Raw genomic sequence first — 21,095 nt, forward strand, 5'->3', positions numbered from 1 at the left:
ACCTGGCTTGAATAATAAAACAGGACCATTTTCTCAGTATATATACAGTATATATATCTAAATAATCAAAACATTCTAGTGTGCAAATTCATTAAATGGCACTCTTTGCACTATAAATAATTCTAAAACAGTCAATTTCAGTCAATATGCATTTTCAATAATTATAAAATTCAATATAAATTACATCCATGAAAAATCCAATAAATATGCACCATATAAATTAGTTAACATGAAATGTAAAAAAACCCAAATCTAAACAAGTGCTCAATAAATATTTAAGGCACCTTATTGTCCATCAAATGGGTTAACAGTCAGTCATCACACACGGAAACACTCACCAATTCTGCAGTTTTATCTCGCACAAACAGATTTTTTTTCACCTCCTTCTTGGCTCTAGTAGTTGGCTCCTACAGTTCAGCACATTATGTAAGCATCATACAGATTTAAGGTGAATGATGAATGACACAACGCTCAACTAACCTGCAGCTCTGCTCCTCCCAACGCGTCCTAATGTTTCATACCTCCCGGCTCCTGCTAATATACCTAGCAGATAGGCTGCGATGGTACATGTGACACTGATTCCCAACAGCGATTGGATGTAGAAATCTCGCGAGAATCGCTGACATTACATTAAAGATATCGTGAGATTTGAGATAAAGGGGACAGGGAGTGGAGAAACCGGATAATGGGGGAATGGAAGTTAAAATTTATACCCGGGTTACATTAGGTTTTCAAAAAAATAGAGAGACAGAGAGAGAAAACGGTAAATGTGTCAATTTGTAACCCAGTTTTTCCCCCCGAGAGGTCTGTAGACCTCTGTGTGAGATTATCAACCATTCAGCATAGTTAGCTTAGCTACAGAATACTGCTTGCCTCCATTTCACTAACATTTAATGAATTAAGGAAAGAAATTACCAACATATTCATATATTTAACTTGTACCTGTATCTTTTTCCACTTAACAACAGATGAGTCGGTCACTCATCAGCAGCTCTAACCCACGTCCCTCCTGACCCGTCCCCTCCTAAGTGAAATTAAAGCTGCAGTCTGTAACTTTTATAAAAAACATTTTTTTTACACATTTGTTAAAACTGTCATTATGTTTTAACATGAGTATAGCATGAGAGATAATCTGTTAAAAACTTATTTCCTCTGCCTTCTCCCAGTGCTATCTAGAAACAACCAATCAGAGACAGGAGAGTTTTAGTTCTGTCAATCACAATCTCATGTGGCTGCTCATCCTCCATCCCCTTCTACTGTGCTATACTGTAGCTAGTGTCGATTGTTGTGAATGATCAGTCTAGTTAGCACAGCTACCAATGACAGCAGATAAACATTTTTCCTGTAATGATAAGTTGTTTTTCCACCATTAGCACATTTAGCAGTGAGTGAATGAGGTTGATTGACAGCGCTAAGACTGTCCTACTGGTTCTGATTGGTTGTTTTGGTTGGAATGTTGCATTACGTTAGCCAGTAATAGTAGTTCAGGGAGCAGGTGTTTTCACAGATTATCTGTCTCATAACAAACTGTGATGACATGGTGACAGCTTTAACAAATATGGAGAAAATATATTTTATTAAAGTTATATACTGCAGCTTGAATAAAATGCAAATACATAGCATTTTTTCAGAAGTCTGGATTGCTTCATGTATATTTTGCACGTTGTCTATGACTGTTGCTGGTGGGGAGAGACATTTCAGTAATCTAAAACTAATAGAATAAATTTAAGCAACCTATTTGTAAACTGTATGTGGACTGTTGCATGTAAAATTCATGAGCAGTAAATATTGTGCTAGTTATCAGTATTGGACCAAAGAAAGCAAGGCAGTTGCAAGACTTTAAAATTGTGACGCTTTTGAATCTTTGCAAGGACTGCTCTTAAGTTGCTTTTTATATTAACAGCATTTATATTTTTACAATTTATAGCATTTTATATATATATATATTTTTTATTATTATTTTATCTACAACTACTACTCAGTGGTAGTTGTTATTGTGTCTTGTCTCTATGCTGTAACTGCGAAGTAATTTCCCTGCTGGGATGAATAAAGTACTTCTATTCTATTCTATTTTAATGGGTCAGATAGACTCAAAAATTGTAACAGCAGCTGCGTGGGGGCCCAATTAAATTTTTTGTCATGTGGCCCAAGATTCCTGGCAGCGCCCCGATCACTGATAAACATTAGCAATTTGGTCAAGTTTGAAACTTTGACAATGTTGGCTGTATTTTTAGCTCAGCAACCATACAGCATTCTAATTCAACTTTTAGTTTGAGCTAAATGGACTTTTTTAATGTAGTTAATCATAAATAACTACATAAGTAAAAAGGAACTTCCGGTTATGGCCGCAAGCTAGAGAGTAATGCTCAACTTTGCTCTGCTGAAATCTGAGAAAAAGCTGATTTTTCCAACGTGTGTGATCCGCAACTGGCGGAGAGCAAATTTGTCATATCACGGTCAAACAAATACAGATAAAGGAAAATTGGTGACATAAGTTAACAAATTTTGCAACTCAGATGGAAGATGAAGCTAGCATGGAGACCATAACTAGCTTTGATGCTGGCAATAGCACTAAGGCAATGGATAATGGTACTAAATAAATATTAGTGGCAATAAACAATCTAAAATCTGAGTTTTCTGCTTTGCTGGATCAGTACTATTGAGATTCAAACATATTTTCAGATAGATCTCATAGGTATTTGATTGTTTAAGGGTTGCTATTAGCAATATATTTAAATCTGATCATATGGTCAGAATCTGGATGAGCCTCAGTTTTATACACATTTATTCCTTACTTCAGCATCCCCTCCAGGAAAGCAGCAAACTAGATCTCACAAAAGAGATGTTAAAGAAGATATAAGTAAAGCTATTGATGGCATGAAATCTGGTTGGGTCCAGATGGTTTACCAATCTTTTGGATCAGCTGTTTTGGAATAGAGGCACATCTAAACCATGCAGAGCAGAGCAGAGCAGGGGCCTGAGGACTGGACCTGAGAAGCACTGGCCTACATGGTAAGAAAGCATTTGACAAGGTGGAATAACCTTATTTTTTGATGTATTAAAACAGTTTGGCTTTCGTATGAAATTTTTAACCTGAAAAAAACCGTACAGCACAAATTTTAACGTAGAAAAATAGTTCATTACACAAAAGAGGATTCCCTTTATCTGCTCTTCAATTTAGATATTGAAGCACTCGCAACTTCAGTACCAAAAAATCCTTGAAATAATTCTATTCCTCCAATAAAGAACATAAATTACATTTATGCAGATTATGTCATTTTATTTCTCTTGCACCTGAATGTTTTTATTCCAGCTTTTTTGGATGCCATTAAAACATTTAATTGTAAAAAAGTTTTAATAAAAACAAATCAGCTTGCTGTTACTCTCTGAGAAATAAAAGAGAAACCCACCAAAGGTAATACACTACTGTATATTGGCAAAGGTATTTGCTCGCCCATCCAAATGATCAGAATCAGGTGTTCCAATCACTTCCATGGCCACAGGTGTATAAAATGAAGCACACAGACATGCAGACTGTTTTTACAAATATTTGTGAAAGAATGGGTCGCTCTCAAGAGCGACAGTTCCAGTTCCAGTGTGGAACTGTGATAGGATGCCACCTGTGCAACAAATCCAGTCGTGAAATTTCCTTGATCCTAAATATTCCACAGTCAACTGTCAGCTGTATTATAAGAAAATGGAAATGTTTGGGAATGACAGCAGCTCAGCCACCAAGTGGTAGGCCACATAAACTGACAGAGTGGGGTCAGCAGATGATGGAAAGAAGTTGACAACTTTATGCAAAGTCAATCACTACTAACCTCCAAACTCAAGCTCAAGACCAGTGTGCAGAGAGCTTCATGGAATGGGTTTTCATGGTGGAACGGCTGCATCTAAGCCATACATCACCAAGTGCAATGCAAAGCGTCGGATGCAGTGGTGTAAAGCCGCTGCCACTGGACTCTATAGCAGTGGAGGTGCTTGCTCTGGAGTGACGATTTACACTTCTCCATCTGGCAATCTGATGGACGAGTCTGGGTTTGGTGGTTGCCAGGAGAACGGTACTTCTCTGACTGCATTGTGCCAAGTGTAAAGTTTGGTGCAGGGGGGATTATGGTGCGGGATTGTTTTTCAGGAGATGGGAGATTACCCGAGGCTGCACAGTGGCGCAGTTGGCAGCACTGGGTTCAATTCCCAGCATGGAGTCCCTAACCCTAACCCTACCCCATGGAGTTTGCATGTTCTCCCTGTGCACGCGTGGGTTCTCTCCATGTTCTCTGGCTTCTTCACACAGTCCATAAACATGACTGTTAGGTTAATTGGTCTATATGAATTCTCCTTAGGTGTGAGTGTGTGTGTGCATGATTGTTTGTTCCGTCGGTCTTTATGTTGCCCTGCGATGGTCTGGCAAACTGTCCAGCCTCTCCCCCGTTGACAGCTGGAGATAGGCACCAGGACCCCTCCTGACCCCAATGGGATAAGGATGTAAATAAATGGATGGAATTAATGGATTGGCTTGGCCCCTTAGTTCCAGTGAAAGGAACTCTAAATGTTTCAGCAAACCAAGATATTTTGGATAATTCCATGTTCCCAACTTTGTGGGAACAGTTTGGAGCTGGCCCCTTCCTCTTCCAACATGTCCGTGCACTAGTGCACAAAGTGCACCTCAACCCGATGAATTAGAATGAATTAGAGCAGTGACTGACAGCCAGGCCTTCACGTCCAACATCAGTGTGTGGCCTCACAAATGTGCTTCTGGAAGATTGGTCAAACATCCCCATAAACACACTCCTAAACCTTGTGGACAGCCTTCCCAGAAGAATTGAAGCTGTTCTAGCTGCAAAGGGTGGACCAACGTCAGGAATGGGATGTCACTTAAGCTCATATGCGAGTCAAGGAAGGGGAGCGAATACTTTTGGCAATGTTGTGTATTTCAGTTTAATGAAGTTGAAAAAATGAATTACAAATTACAGTACATCTAATTCAGCATTGCCAGGTCAAATTATGAATCTTTAATGGATGAAATTACAGAGTGGATTCATAGGTGGATGTACCTGCTGTTGTGACTTATGAGCAGAATCAATGCCATTAAATTGACAGTACTCCCTCTCACACAACCTGATGACTTGTTTTTATTTTCTAAACGAGGAGGCTACTTTTAGAATTTATATGGAGAAAAACAGGGGCTAGAATTCAACTATCTTTGTTATACTTCCCATATCGTAAGGGGCGGTAAAACCGCCCAATAATACTTAGTTATGATGTACCGCCCAAACATAACTAAGTATTATTGGGTGGTACAACCGAAATCCATACAACATAATTTTGTAGAGAATGGCATTCCAATATGGAAAGAAATTGAATCAGAAGGTCTAGTATTACCCATGACATATTTTGTAGAGGAATATGATTTTTTAAATCCAATTTTTAAAAAATCTGATTAAAATATTGTTTGAAACAAAGACGCTAATTAGAAAACCTGAAACTTTACCACAATACAGGCCTATCTGGGAATTTACCATAACCAGTTTTTAAGTAGTCGTCAATTCTTGGTCCACAAAAAAGATGAATTTATACCTAACTGAGACACTACCAGAGATTTTAATATAAATAAAGATATAGGATGGATAGAGAAAATGTGTGTGTGCAGACCTTCACACATGCGCACACACCCCTTCAATACAACCACGCAAATCCCTCACAAGGTCATGCTGGTGTTGGTGGTATTTTAAGAGAAGCGTTGGTGTTCTGCTGCTGTCGGTAATATTGTGCGGTGTTTGCAGTGCTGGAGCAATATGGACCGCTACAAATATCAATGACGTCCTTACCATACACGCCCTGGCTGTGCACGCCCTGCAGAAAGCTGGTAAACAGCCACAAGAGTCCAAAAAGTAAACCCATCTTCTCATCCTCTTCAGTCTCGATTCCCCCCTCTCCCTCCCCCACCCCTCCCCCCGGTTGTCGGTTCGGTTGCCGCAGTTGCCCTGGCTTCCTCCTTCCCTGACGGGGTCTTTCCGCAAGGAATCCGATCCAGTGACCGGTTCTCATCCACAAATCATAAATATTTTCTGATCACCTCTTCAACTCCCATTCCCTAGCATCCGCTCCCAGTATCGTTTAGATGGAAATAGAAAGTCCGGCTCAGTTCATCCTGGAATTAATATTAATATTAATATCCTTCAGTTGTGTCTCCTTGGTCGTGACATTGTAGTGGATGATTACTACAATGAGAGAAAAAGCGATATTCAAATCCTGAATCCTGAGCACCGGGATTCTCAGAAATCCCCACTTGTGGTTCGCTCGTTCTTTCCATCCATTCCTGATACGTCGAGATGAAAAGCCGGATCCGGTTGAGCTCCGGGTACCGGCGGCTAGTCAGGACCCTTTAGGCCGAAGAGGTAGGGAGGTGACTCCCTCCCTGAGAGAGCGTGATGCCGCTACTGTCAGCGAGGATGGCCGAGAGGAAGGGAGTCATACCGGGGAAATGAGTCGCTGGATAGCTGCCAATGACATGAAGACGTCACTAGGCTTTAAATCAGGGCAGTAGGCAGCAAACCGGGCTTCCGGAACATTATTTCAAAATAAACCGAGATCCCTTTTCTTAATGCTGCTTTAAAACATTTATTTTACGGTGAATAAAATTAGCGCTCATGTTAAAAATTAACTAATCATTATAATGCTACTTTAATACAGCTATATGACAAATGAAAAATGCGAAAAATTTTTATTTTTATTTAGCATTTTTTTTGGCAGAACGGCCTGAATTCTAAGCAAAATTTGCATATGGGGTACATGTTTGTTAGCTTGCTGCATCACCCAGGGCCCCATGAGACCTTAAGAAAGAAGTTGGTTTTTTTATTGTATGGAAGAATAAAATGGACAAAATTAAATAAATCCATAATTAAATCATTAATTAAATGTACCATGACATGAATAAATATTTAATAACATTTCTTGAACAAAAATGGGTAACACTTTATTTGACTGGGTGTGTACAAGACTGACATTACACCATGAAGACGTTTTCATGAATATTTGGACTGTCGTCATTAAGCGTCATTCGATAAATAAGGACACTTTTAATGCAAAGTTGACGTTTAAAATGTCTGTTGTAACTTGACATTAACCCAAAAAAATTATGTAGGTCAACATTTAAAAAAAAATATTTATTTTGTTCAAGGGAAGTCAACAAGCTCTAAAACAAATTTCCCTGTTTTTCAACCAAAGGAATGGTGTGACACTGAATTTAACCATTAAACACATATTTTAATTACACAAGAACAAAAATGCTGTCACTGCTTTCTAAAGCCTTTCAGGATGGGATAAATGTTCTCAAAGGCTTCGTAGATCTCTGCACGTTCTTTAGCTCCTGAAAATTAAATTCACAAATAAAAATATATAAATAAGATTCTGTAACAAAGTCAGATCAACTTTTTAAAAATTTTGTACGTCAATGCTTGATGTCTAGTTCACAGCAGGGTTGTGTCAGAGCATCCTTAACCTTAGCAAGAACTAGTTTTACCTTCAAAACAATCAGGTTAAAACAAATTAATTTTGCTTATAGATCACAAACTAAGTATTCTGAACTAAGTTTATCTTGAAATAGTTGCTGTTCATCATATTCCGTCTGAAATCAAATTTGAAAATGTATTTTAGTACATGCACCGATCACCTTCTTTCTCTCCCATTTCCTTTGGTCATATGAGCTGAATTTTAATAGTCTAACCATACCAGAAGTCAATCTTGAATAATTTGCACATCTTGGAAAAAAATGTGGTGCCATATTTTACACACAAGTTGGCGTGTATAAAAATTAACTGACTTATTCACTTTGTTGCTATGTTGATCGAATTTTCAGACTCCTCTAGTGACTTTTTATTTTTTTCCCAAAACAACTAATACATTTAGCGACTCTTATTCTGTCTTGAGCAATGCATTTATATTGTGTAAAAGATTTATAAAGCGAGGAAAGAGTCGGCTCTAAGCTTCTGGCTTATTTATGTAGTCATAGTAACCAAAGGACACTAACAACTGAGCTAGCAACTGTCATGACATTGGGGTACAAACACCAAATATGCAGGGGCAGAGCCCGGATGGGAAGGGGTCACACAAAATTACAATATATCTTTTTTCCAACACACACTTGTTTGTGAATAAAACCATAGGTGTGATGTAGAAGTTAGAAAAAACGTTTCTATTTATTTTTGTAACTGTCCTCACAAAAGCAGGAAAAAAGCCTTTCTCACCCCCAAACACAGACATGGTTCGGCTGCAGAGAAAACTTCTGACGGGCTGTCCAGTGCTGGATTAAATGCCCAGTTCACTACAGGCAGCCTGAGTCAGTCCCACTGCTGTTGGTCAGAATGAGATATCCTCATATAAAGAAAACTCGATGCACCGGTACCACCTGTTCGCTCTGTGCTTCACCTTAACCTAATGTTACTACCAGGCGGTTCACAACGCTGCTGATGGGATCTGGGCTGGAGGTGAGCAGCTGTGAATAGAAGTTACTGCAGAACCTTCACAGCAGTAATAGTTCCAAATGCTATTGACATTTGGAACTATTGGAGCTCCAAATGTTCTAATAGCATTTGGAGCTCACAAAATATCACATAAATTTTAGCGAAAATATTGTAACAATGTATGTAGATTTAATTACCAGTCAAAACCACCTTCCCAGATACGAAGATGAGCAGGACAATACGAGGTTTCACCATCCGGTAGATAAGTCCTGGGAATAACTCAGGCTCATAACTGGGAAGACATCATTCACACAGACTATTAGAATAAGACCAATGAGTAAGACTGGTCTTACCAACACCAAACCTGAAATAACCAACACCACATTTCAGGTTTGCTAATGAGCAACTCATAGGAAAATATTTTATGAAAATACAATTAATGAGAAAAAGAAAATTTATTTAGTGAGAAATTCTTTTTGCTGCGATAAAATCACTGCACTTCTTGTTCCTGAAACGTCCTTCAAGCAAATGACCCTCCTACTCTCTGTCTACAATAACAACTCTATGCATAAACAACAGCATGTGCAGACATGTTTTTACTGTCCTCCTACGTAGATAAGAATGTGCAGAGTTCATATTCAGTCTTTTCTTATCAGTGGGGATTCTCTCCAACATGCTGGATATAAACTTGAGAAAGAAATCCTGAACAATGGTAAGCCTTTATTCATTCTCTTAGTGCATATTAAAGCCAACTGTAGTTTTTTGTGTTTTGCTTCTCATTGACACATTGAATCATGTATTTATGTATTTCTTGTAACACAGTACTTCATCTTGCTTGGTGATCACCTGATTGTTCATCAGTTGTTGAAAGAAGTTAGTCTCAATGTTTTCATGTAACTGATCCATGGAAGTGTTCCTGGGCAAAATTTCAGGGAAACTAACTGCCTTTGGGAAGATTGAATAATGCACATCAATTATATCAGAAAGTTTCACTCTTAGTACCACACAGGACCTATTGTACGTCTCTCCATACGCTTGGTATGGGGAGCGGTGTCAAGTTTATTTGTCTGAGAAATAAACTTTCTGCTGTCCACTCTTCTACTTCAACAATTTTAACATATCTGCCTTTCTTTAATAGCAGTCAGTCTGCTCAACTGATTGATAGTGTGATTTTAGCTGGATTCTTACAGGGTCTCTATTGTTTAATAAATGTTTATATTTTCAAAAGAACCAATTATGTATGAATGAACCTGTAAACGTCTGGTGATGATTTACAACAGGAAGCTCATAAATGTACCTGCTGAATTGTTGGTGGGTGAGAACCAGTCCTTCCAGTCTGATGGGGAAGCAGACGTCACAGCTGGCCACCATGTTCTGAATCTTAAAGTCGAGAAACCGGGCAGGGAAGCCAAGTTTCTGGACCACCCGGGCATATTTCCTTGCTGCCAGACGGGACTCCTCCTCACTGCAGCCGCTCAAACACACAAGAGACCAAGGCTAAACACAGCTTTTGAAGCCTTTTTTAAAAGTTGCAGTACTACATGGAACTATTTGGAGGTCTTAGCATATTCAAAAACCAAAACTTCACCAAAAATTGTCCCCCACATGAAATTTCCAGATTTTTATATAGTCAATAGTGGGCGAAGCCAAACTGCTTTATGGCTCCCCGGCAGATTACTGTTCAGATCTGGACATTGGGAGCATGTGCACAACGCTGGAGGGCAAAAAGACTATTCTTTTACATGCCATCCATTGCTGTGCTACCATGGCAGAACGATTCCATTAACTACTTGAAACCTGGAGATGTAGGTGTAAATATCCCCAAATTAAGCTCCTTATTTATTGTATCCCCTTTTTTGTGCTTATTGCCATTATTTTTGTTTTATTTTGTATAATGTATGGTTGACTTCCGATTTTTGATTTGATGCCTGGTGGTTGGAGCACAGCAGAATGGCAAATTCCAATTCCTTGACATTTGCATAAGGTTGGCTCTAGATTACACATGCATCATTCCATACACATGTTGGTGTGGTACTTTGATTACATCACTTAAGCCCCACCCACTCAGAGAAAATACTGAGAACTATTGGGTAATTCCTCCAGCATCTCAGAATCTCCTGGAACATTTACAGCTTTTTAATTGGTCATATTCTAAAAAGAATAAAACGTTTTCTTAAATTCTCTTAAAATAGAACATAAAAAAGTCAAAGACTTTTAAATCCAGTTCTAAGATAAAAATTCAACAGCCTAATCCATTTGAATAGAAGAGACTGACCTTTTGGCTCCTGTACAGACCATCTTCCCTGAGCTGAAGATCAGTGCTGTTGTTCGAGGCTCACGGATCCTCATGATTACAGCTGCAAAGCGCTGGTAAAAATGGGTGAAAATTAATAAATTAAATGCATAAAGACTGAAAATGAGAAAGTAAACAGTGGAGTATACCACCTTTGGATTGTACTCTGCATTTCTGGCTTGCAGTGCAATGAATTTTAGATCCAACGGACAGCCAAGGTTTACAGTGGAGACAATGTTTCTGGGCAAAGAAAAAAAAGATAACAGTGCCTTGCAAATAGAAAAGTATTCAGTTAAATAATTACTGCTTAAACTCTTTATACAACCAAAAATGTCAATATATTTTTAATGGGATACTACTACAATTTTTTAATCCATTGCTTTTTTTCTTTGATACATTTAAAAAAATGTAAACAAAGAGTTACTCTTTTAAGCTGATATCCTATATGTGATTATATAATTTAATATCAAACAATATGAGCGACTGTGATCCAGTGGGATCAGCTGTGGGGTCATTTTCAGGCCAATCAAATCAATCAAATTTTATTTGTATAGCACATTTCAGCAGCAAGGCATTTCAAAGTGCTTTACATCATATCAAACACTGAAACGTAATAAATTACAAATTTATTGATGGAACCTGACTTAATGTCGTGTTTTGATTGTTGATTCTATGTTGCATTGTGTTTCTAATACAATCATAAACAGGAGGGTTTTTAGTCGAGTTTGCATCCATAAAAGGTTTACCTGTTACACTCCTACTGTGTTATATGGAACAAAATACCTGTTGCTATTTTTATTCCCACTCACGCTCACAATCACACAGTTTAAAACGATGTAGACAGCATTTTAATGGGCTTCTGGCATGAGGCTCCGTACACCTCTTTCACGGATTTTCAAGCAGGGACTCCGTCGTCCCTCACGGATTTTTGTGCAATTCTATGGTACCCGTTAGTGTCTAGAATTTACAGGGTTTCCGTTACGTGCAATGACCCTCAGTCACTTGCCGTTTTTCTTAACCTTAACAAGGTCCCTCTTGTTTCTGCAACGGAAAGGTTGCCACGGGAGATTAAAGGATTTCTCAAATACACATGAAAGAGCCAAAGCAATACTCCAGATATGTTTTTGATGGGAAGATAACATTAAAAAATGATGTAAAGCTCAGAAAAGTCCATTTTACATTATTTTGCTCCTTTTTTCTTATGAGCAATAATAAGAAAATCAAGTGAAAAGTTCTCTACTCAGAGATTATTTTAGTTTATGATATAAACCAAAAACACATTGTGAAAGATATAAGGTGTCCTCACATCACAAGGACACCTTGTGATGTGAGGTAATTGGCTCTGCTTTAATTCCAAAAGCCTATGTCATACTCTATAATATTTATATACATAATATATGATATTAAAAAACATTTCTTGTTCTGATCCTCATATGTGCACCAGCTGATGTTCCCAACAAACTTATTTTTACCTCCTAATAATCTACATTTGTCTTTGCACTATAAATGTAATATCCAGCCTGGGTCAGCAAACTCTAAATATATGATCCCCAACTGTACAAACCCTAACAAAGTACTTAGAATATATTTCAGTGGCATTTCTAAACTTACTGTAGCTGTGGAATGATTCCCGATTTCTCTGTCACAGGGGTCATTGGAGTCATCGGGGTCATTGGAGTCATCGGGGTCATTGGAGTCATAGGACAGAAAGGGGAAGCATTGCTCTCTGATCCCAAATTGACTGTCACTTGACGTTTCACTGCAGCCATATCGTGCAAATTATCATCCAGATTGATGCCACTGTCCTCCAAAACATCAAGCTCAGCATTTTGATTTGTGGCTGCTGTAGCTAGGACTAAATGAAAAATAAAAGACCTTAGAAAGAGAGGAAAAAAACTGTGAAGTTTAGAAGAATTACTTTATTCATCCCAGCAGGGAAATTACTTAATTGTTTAGTTATTTTTACAAAGTGTGGCATGTGCCCTAAAAATTAGAATATTGGAGTTATTTCAGTAAGTTTGAAGTGTATAATCTCTGACTGTATATTGCAGTTATTTTCAGGTCATTGTCAGAATGGGAGATAATTGAGATGCATTTACTACAGATCAAACTTTGTTGCAACTGATTGAAGACATGGCTTTAAAATCATGGTTAGGGACTTGTTTGCTGTGCTTCTATGGTATGATTTGAGTCAACAAATATTTTTAAGGCTTGAAAGTAATTTGAGTTTTTTATTATCCAATTGTTTTCAGATATTTTTGGTTGTATTTTGTGCGATGAACAAAGTAGTATATCCAATACCTCAATAGACAAAGTGTAAAATATTATAAGAGAGAATGGGGTAAGTTGAACCAGTGGTATGATGACCCTCCCCCTTTATTTAGGCAATTGCATACAATTGTTATGATATCATAAATTCAGCACATTCCTCTATTTTACTGTCCCTCTATTTGTTGCATATGGTAATGTGATAAGTATGTCTATTTAAAAAACAACTTTTTTTTACCTTCCAGCTTTAATAACTGCTACCTGAAAGCTAAAATATGTATAGCAAACACATTGAAAATTTGCCAGTGTATTAAACCAAGTTAGACGTGCTTATATTGCATGTCACTTTTTCTAAAGAGTTGACTGTGGGGTAAGTTGAGCCAGTGCACCAAATAAATGCATTCAATTTTGCAGAAAGAACAAAACAGTCACTGGTTGTGTCCCATAATCTGCTGGATCGTTTTTGTGAGGAAGGGTCACTCAGAATCAGAGCTGGAGCTGCTGTTCTTCATTCTTCTGTCTCACAGCTCAGCTTCACAATGTCGGGATTTAACTATGTGTAAATAACCCCAAATTAAGCCCCTGATTTGTTGTATTCCCTTTAAGCACTTATTGCCTTTATTTTGTATAATGTATGATTGACTTCCAGTTTTTAATTTGATAAAATTTTAATTTGCCTTTATTTTGATAAGACAACTGCTGCTGTTTATATTATAGAACGGCAGTTTAACAGAAAAGTTGCAACAACATTGTTAAAATGCGTCTTGTTATTAACGGCCCCCTTCACAGAGGCACAAGGTATGTTTATTTTGTAGATAAGAATATTTCTATTACTGATTGGTTGAAATTGTGTATTTGTTTTATTGTATATGAATACTAGGGTATAGTTTTTGAATAAGCCATACGTTTGGCTCTAAATTCCACAGTTTCGGGCTGAGCTGCTCCAAACTCACTAGGATGGATCCTTATCCACCCACCGACAGGAATCCATAACAAACTTTGGTGGGCGTGGCCTAATTTCTCTATAGCGCCCCTAGAATATTTTAAATGATCAGCCCCAAGATATGCTTTAACCTAGAATTACGACACTTGGTACACATGTGTATATTGTCAGGACGTACAAATAAGTCTCTTGGAGCTATGCTCTAAACCCAACAGGAAGTCGGCCATTTTGGATCAAAGCCGTCGTTTTCTCTTTTTTATAGACGTCGTATCTGATTGAACTCCTCCTACACTTTTTCAAATACAGACATCACAATTATTCAACACACTCTTGAGGGATCAAAGGTCAAAAGTTATCAGAGAATTTCTCCTATGTCAAAGCATGTGGGCGTGGCTAAGTGTCAAACTTTGACAATTCGCAAAGAAACATCAAGGATTAACTTCCAAGATTAAAGCTGCATCAGACTTCATATGTCTCACTACAGACCGGTCCTGAACACATCGACATGGTCTGTTCATGTCATCACCTTAGCCCCGCCCACTTCTGACAGGAAGTCACCTGTTTTTCCTACTGTATAGACATACTTTTTCTCTGTTATTTATATGGGTTTAATCATGTGCAAACTGACATAAATGATAATATGATGAACTCTGTCAATACTTGCTGCTGGCTGAACTGTGTGGGCGTGGCCAAATGGCGAAATATCAGTCCCTCCCCATTTTTATACGATTGTCTTTAAATCACACATGGATGATCCGATTGGCACCAAACTCTATATGTAAGACCTTTGTTCACCTCTAAAGAGCCCAACAGTATTGAAATGTAATTTGACTCCACTGCGCCCCCTAAGTTAATACATCAGCTGTACCTCCTCGCTGCATCGACCGATCTGCACCAGATTTTTTGTGAGTCATCGAGGAGTGCTGCCGAACGCATTCATGTGTATCGCCTGGTGGACAGGCAGGGAAAATGCGTGACAGCTTCTGCGGTGGCTGGCGGATGGGCGGGGGCGGTAAAGTTCACTCAGCCACAGTTTTAGGGCAAGATAATTCAGTAATTTTTGCAACTTATGTGCTTTTTCTGTTCTGCTGGAGTTTTTCCTTTGTGCCGTACCTTCTAAGCTCTGCAAATTAAAGCAATAAAATCTTACTGGTAGTTGTGGAAATTTGATTATTGAGACTGTCCTCTTTAAGAGTTCTTCCTGGTGTTAAATGCTGGTTGCTGCGCTCAACAAAAGTGTCAGAGGTTTTCATTTGACCAAGAAAGTAAACAAAATCCCAGAAGTCCATTTTCCCAGATTTCTAAAAAAATTCAGCTCAATTCCAAGTGCAATTCTGGTTGCTGCAGGTTACTCAGTCTGACCAGGCCACCAGCTGAAGTGGGTTTGATGTTTGGATCCCAGGTGGTTGGAGGCTGATGTATTCACCTCAACACCAGCTAAAAAAGACCGCCAAAGTGGTCTGTTTTGACCTGCTTGGGACCAACCCATTAGGGTCAAGAGGTTGGGACTCTTTGAACGAAGAGCTGGTTCAGGTTGCTTTACTTTGGTGACAAACAAGCCCTCATGTCAACATAAGCTTTGTACATAAAATAAGTATTTTAGCTATGAGTGGATTGAGTGCATGTAAATCTACATGAGGCTGATACCATGTACTACTGACAGCATTTAAGCTAACTAGCATTTTGGCAAATTTTTGTTTATACACTAATGTTAGCATATTGAATGGAGCAAGTCCATGTTTGTCAACACAATAATGATACTCCACATGCTGTTGACTACATTTTTGTTCACCTCAGCATTTTTGCTCATTTTCTGAGCAACAGAGTTGTAGAAACTCATAAAAATATCCACTTCCTAAGTTTTGTTCTGGGTACAAATGAGAAGAGGCTGAACCCAGAATGCTGGGTTCCAACCGACAGGCATACTTTGGCCGTTTGCTTTTAAATTTCTTCAGACATTTACTAGTTATTATTGATAAAATATGCTGAATAACCTAAATATCTATTCTTTATTTATTAAATTATCACCTACAAGTATCCTTAAGTTGCTTTATTTATTTATTTATTAGTTATTCATATCTGCATTGCATTTCTTTTGCCTTGCTCATTTATATTCTTGTAGACCACATGAAAAAATGCTATAGGAGGTGGACTGTAGCCCTTACTCATCAGGATACACAGTATTTCTTTTGAGCTAATATTTGATCATCTTTGTCTGTGACACAGATGTGTTGTAAAATTTACTGTACAAGTAGCAGTTATTCCTGAATTAACATGCTGTTACGAACAAAAAAAAGAATAACCTCTAATTGGATAATAACATACCCCTTTAGTACCTGTGGTAGTAGAGCTTTGATTGCCGAGATCATCAGGTAGGAAGCTGAGGTCTAGATCATTACTCAACCTGCCACTTATTTCAGTTTCACCCAATAGGTTGGATGAATTCTGTGAGTTGGTGCTTGATGCATGTGACTGTTTGAGAGAGTTTTGAAGATCAAGCTCCTCTTCAACCATGTAGCTCGGGTCCTGCAGGAAAACAAAGTGAAGAAGGGTTACTGTGTGGCTGCCAGCAGGGGAGCAGAGGGTACCATAATTGAGACCTAACACTATTAAATTATGGCCAAGAATATTGTTTTCAAAATAAGCCTGTTGGTGGTGAAAAAATAAGTCTAGATTAAGTTAGTAACTAATATTATACAACACTACATGAGAAACTATCATTGATGTAAACCAAACTTTTAGATGTCTGAGCAAAATATCCATCTATGACCCAGAATGTCAGAAATTTGTAGAGAAATGCATCTCTATTAATTTGAATATCACTGAAAAGGTGTTTCAGCATTTCAATTCCATATGTTAAACTCATTCCACAAAGCATTATATATTATGCCATCTGTTTATTTCAGTGGTTATGACTTAAATTAATAAAACACAAAATTCAGGTTAAAAGACAACAAAAATATTATACAAGACAAACAAATGATTATAAATTATTATGCTCCCACCTACAAAATCATGTTGAGGACTGCTAATTTGAACTATTTTACACAACCTCCACAAAGAAGGTAAGAAATATCAAGAAGCTATCTATACACAAAGTACTGTAATGTAAGCATATAAATGTATTGAGTAGGAAGAAAAAGTGTGTCTCAGGCCATATGTTATTTTATTGTAAATACAAGAAGTTAAAAATAAATGGTCAAAATATCAATGTTTGTCTTGACTGTGTTTCACATTTTGAAATACATTGCTGAAATTAATCAATCATTCAATGTTCTTATATTTGTGTAAGTGAATCGTAGGGCGCTGTAAAACTTGTCAGACTGCATAACATCACAAGCTCTTTAATATTGCAAGGTATTTTAAATACAAAATAGAGTTATTTTCTTTAAAAAAATCTGTTAGATCTTTTAAAGTACAACACTAAAAGAGTCTTTCAATAAATCAATGTAGTTAAACCTTAAGCTGGTTTATTTATTTAATTTTGCATTTTAAACTGCAAAATGTTTATAGAGTAAAATGTGGTTTTAAGTTTAAGATTGGCTTGTGAAAACACTTAAGTTTCCCTCTCAGTTCAGGTCCAGGACCAGCATAGAAGTGTTTAAATCCACTTTTCCAGCACAGGGCTATATACTCACATTTGCGATAGAATCATCAAAGTAACGTTCCAATGCCAAATCATCCATGATCCTCCACAATATGGCCTAACTAAGATGTCAGGACTATTTATGCACACGCAGAGCTGCACAGCTGTAACCAATCATGCATTCAGACCTTTTCACTGTAGAAGCTGCTGCCGTCTCTCAGCAACACCTTCTTGTTAGTGCGTCCCTAGATGTGTTTCCTTTACAAAATGTGTGCACATTTTGTCTATATTATTAGGATTAGATTGGGGCGCAAATAAAATTAATTTAAAAAAGATTTATGTTGCCTTGATCAGATCAGTGTTGGATTACGGATGTGTAGTTTACAGGCAGGCTGCAAAAACAGTGATTAGTAAATTAGAAGTAATTCAGAATCAAGCTTTGAGATTATGCTGTGGAGCTTTGAAGACAGCTCCTTCTTTGGCAGTGCAGGTGGAAATGGGGGAGATTCCTTTATATTTAAGACAAAAGCAAATTATGCTGAATTATTGTGTGAGTTTGCAGGGACATAATGAGGAGAATAATCCAGCAGTAAGAATCCTGAGACTTTGCTGGGAGAGTGGAAAAGCTAAAATAGACTGTTCTGCATGGGCAGCAGAAAAATGCGTTAGGGAAATGGGGATACAGCACAGGTGTCAAAACTCCAGTCCTCAAGGTCCACTGTCCTGCAACTTTTAGATGTGTCTCTGCTGCACCACCTGAATAGAATAATTAGGTCATTGAAGCTCTGGAGAACTGATCTACACAAGGAGGAGATAATTAAGCCATTTTATTCCAGTGTTTTGTACTTGTGGCACATCTAAAAACTGCAGGACACCAGGCCTTGAGGACTGGAGTTTACCACCCCTGGTATACAAGGAAAGAGATACTGTGCTGCGGTGCTTTATCCAATTACACCTTTTTGGTTGTTTCCATATGCGAATGTTGATCTAGAGGTTTATAAAGAAGTACAAGTTAATAAAGATAATAACTAGGTAAGTTTTGTAAATGACAATTAAAAATATGTATAAATTCTTTACAATTATATATACAGATGGTTCAAATGATTTAGTCTTAAATAAAACAGGATTTGCTTATGGGGACAAGGGTGAACGGAAAATGGATGGATGGATGGATGGATTTGCTTATGCTACTCCAGAACTAGGTGTAGCCTATTTATGAAACAAAGAACGTCTTTGTTTCATGCCTCATTGGACAAAGAACATCTTTGTTTCATACAGGGAGTACAGGGAGTGCAGTATCTTCTGCTTCACGGAAACCTGGCTACACTCGCTTATTCCAGACTACAGCGTGGAGGTTCCTGGATTTTCCTTGGTGCGGGGGGACAGGGACTTTTCCAAGAGTCGGAAGAAGAGGGGCGGTGGGATTGCACTTTATGTGAGTGAGAGGTGGTGTAATCCCGGTCATGTTAACGTGAAGGAACAGATTTGTAGCCCGGACATTGAACTTCTGGCTGTGGGAATGCGGCCGTATTATTTACCGAGGGAGTTTACGTCCGCCATTTTGATCGCTGTTTACATTCCCCCATCAGCTGATGCAGCGGTGGCCTGTGACGTCATCAGCGCTACTGCAGCCAAACTACAGACTAAACACCCGGACGCCTTCATGGTCATCACAGGTGACTTTAACCATGCCTCATTGGACAAAGCGCTACACAACTTCCAGCAGTATGTTGACTGTCCCACCAGGGAAAACAAAATGCTGGATCCCCTGTATGCTAATGCCAAAGATGCATACAGCGCCACAGCCCTGCCCCCCCTTGGCAGGTCGGACCACAGGATGACTCCCAAGTATGTCCCCTTAGTGAGCAGGCAGCCTGTGCGCATCAGGATGGTGAGGAGGTGGACACAGGAGGCAGCTGAGGCACTGCAGGACTGCTTTGGGTCGACAGACTGGGATGTGCTCTGTGGGCCTCATGGGGAGGACATCGACAACATGTCTGACTGCATCACTGAAAACATCAGATTCTGTGAGGACACTGTCATGCCAGCCCGGACTGTGCGCTGCTTCTCCAACAATAAACCCTGGATTACCAGTGACCTGAAGGCACTTTTAAACAAAAAGAAGATGGCTTTCAGGTCAGGAGATAAGGAGGAGCAGAGGAGAGTCCAGCGTGAACTCAGAGAGACACTGAAGACATGCAAGGACAGGAGGAAGCTTGAGTCCAAACTTGAGCAGAACAGTGTGAGAGATGTGTGGAAAGGAATGAAGAACATTGCTGGAATGAAGGGGAAGGACACACAGACATCTGGGAGCCTGGAGAGAGCAAACCAGTTCAACCAGTTTTTCAACAGGTTCAGCTCACCTCCTGCTACTCCCATACCACCACCAGCCCCCCACACATCCACACTGCCCCAAGTTGTTCAATCCACCTACCGGCATTCTCCAGCACACCACCTCTCCTTCAGCCCCCCACCTCCCCTCTCCTGCCCCATCTCCACTGTAGACAACAACACCTACCCCCAGCTAACGGTGACTACAGGCCAGGTTGAGAGACAGTTGGAGCGATTACACCAGGGGAAGGCTGCAGGACCTGATGGCATTACACCACGGATCCTGAAGACCTGCTCCATCCAGCTGTCCCCTGTACTGGCACACATGTACAACCTGAGCTTGAGGCTGGAGAGAGTCCCGCTGCGGTGGAAGACATCACATGTGGTTCCTGTTCCCAAGAAGCCAAGGCCAGCCGACCCAGAGGACTACAGACCAGTTGCTCTCACATCTCATGTGATGAAGGTCATGGAGAGACTGGTCCTGGCCCAGCTGAGGCCTCAGGTGAGGACGTTTCTAGACCCCCTGCAATTTGCCTACCAGCCCCACTTAGGAGTTGACGATGCCGTCATCTTCCTGCTGCAACAAGCACTGTCGCACCTGGATGGTGGAGGAGACACTGTGAGAATCACATTCTTTGATTTCTCCAGTGCCTTCAACACCATCCAGCCTCTACTGCTGGGTGAGAAGCTGGGAAGGATGGGTGTCAACGACTCAGTGATCTCCTGGGTGACTGACTACTTGACAGGCAGGCCACAGTTTGTCCGTCTGGGCAGTGTCCTGTCTGATGTGGTGGTCAGTGACGTAGGAGCTCCACAGGGAACTGTGCTTTCTCCCTTTCTCTTCACCTTGTACACCACTGATTTCCAGTACAACTCTGAGTCATGTCACCTACAGAAGTTTTCTGATGACTCAGCGGTTGTCGGGTGTATAGGGGATGGAGGGGAGGGGGAGTACAGGACACTGGTGGACAGTTTTGTGAAGTGGTCTGACCAGAATCACCTGAGGCTCAACATTAGTAAGACCAGAGAGATGGTGACTGACTTCAGAAGGAAGAAGATACCTTCACGGCCACTAAAGGTCAAAGGGGAAGTGGTGGAGGAGGTGGAGGATTACAAATACCTGGGAGTTGTAATCGGCAACAGACTGGACTGGGCATCTAACACTGACGCTGTGTGCAAGAAGGGGATGAGCAGACTCTATTTTTTAAGGAA

The 21,095-nt window shown here is 39.4% G+C and overlaps 1 protein-coding gene across 3 annotated transcripts in view; it reads right to left on the reverse strand.

Moving 5' to 3' along the window:
• LOC114156682 (MAM domain-containing glycosylphosphatidylinositol anchor protein 2-like) overlaps positions 1-17,744 on the reverse strand; it is a 217,929-nt gene extending 200,185 nt beyond the window's left edge. For 2 of the 3 annotated variants that reach the window (XM_028037250.1, XM_028037249.1), the window contains exons 1-7: positions 17,605-17,744; positions 16,303-16,492; positions 12,367-12,610; positions 10,908-10,995; positions 10,738-10,829; positions 9,760-9,927; positions 8,660-8,754 (exon numbers count right to left, since the gene is read on the reverse strand). In XM_028037250.1, coding sequence (XP_027893051.1) covers positions 8,660-8,754; positions 9,760-9,927; positions 10,738-10,829; positions 10,908-10,995; positions 12,367-12,610; positions 16,303-16,492; positions 17,605-17,652 — 925 coding nt within the window. In that variant the 5' untranslated portion in view covers positions 17,653-17,744. Of the gene's footprint in view, positions 1-5,828; positions 6,539-8,659; positions 8,755-9,759; positions 9,928-10,737; positions 10,830-10,907; positions 10,996-12,366; positions 12,611-16,302; positions 16,493-17,604 lie in introns of those variants that run through there. The other variant, XM_028037251.1, reaches the window with a different exon arrangement.
• Positions 17,745-21,095: the final 3,351 nt, after the last annotated feature.

The sequence above is a fragment of the Xiphophorus couchianus genome, chromosome 13 (assembly GCF_001444195.1).
Source record: "Xiphophorus couchianus chromosome 13, X_couchianus-1.0, whole genome shotgun sequence".
NCBI lineage: Eukaryota > Metazoa > Chordata > Actinopteri > Cyprinodontiformes > Poeciliidae > Xiphophorus > Xiphophorus couchianus.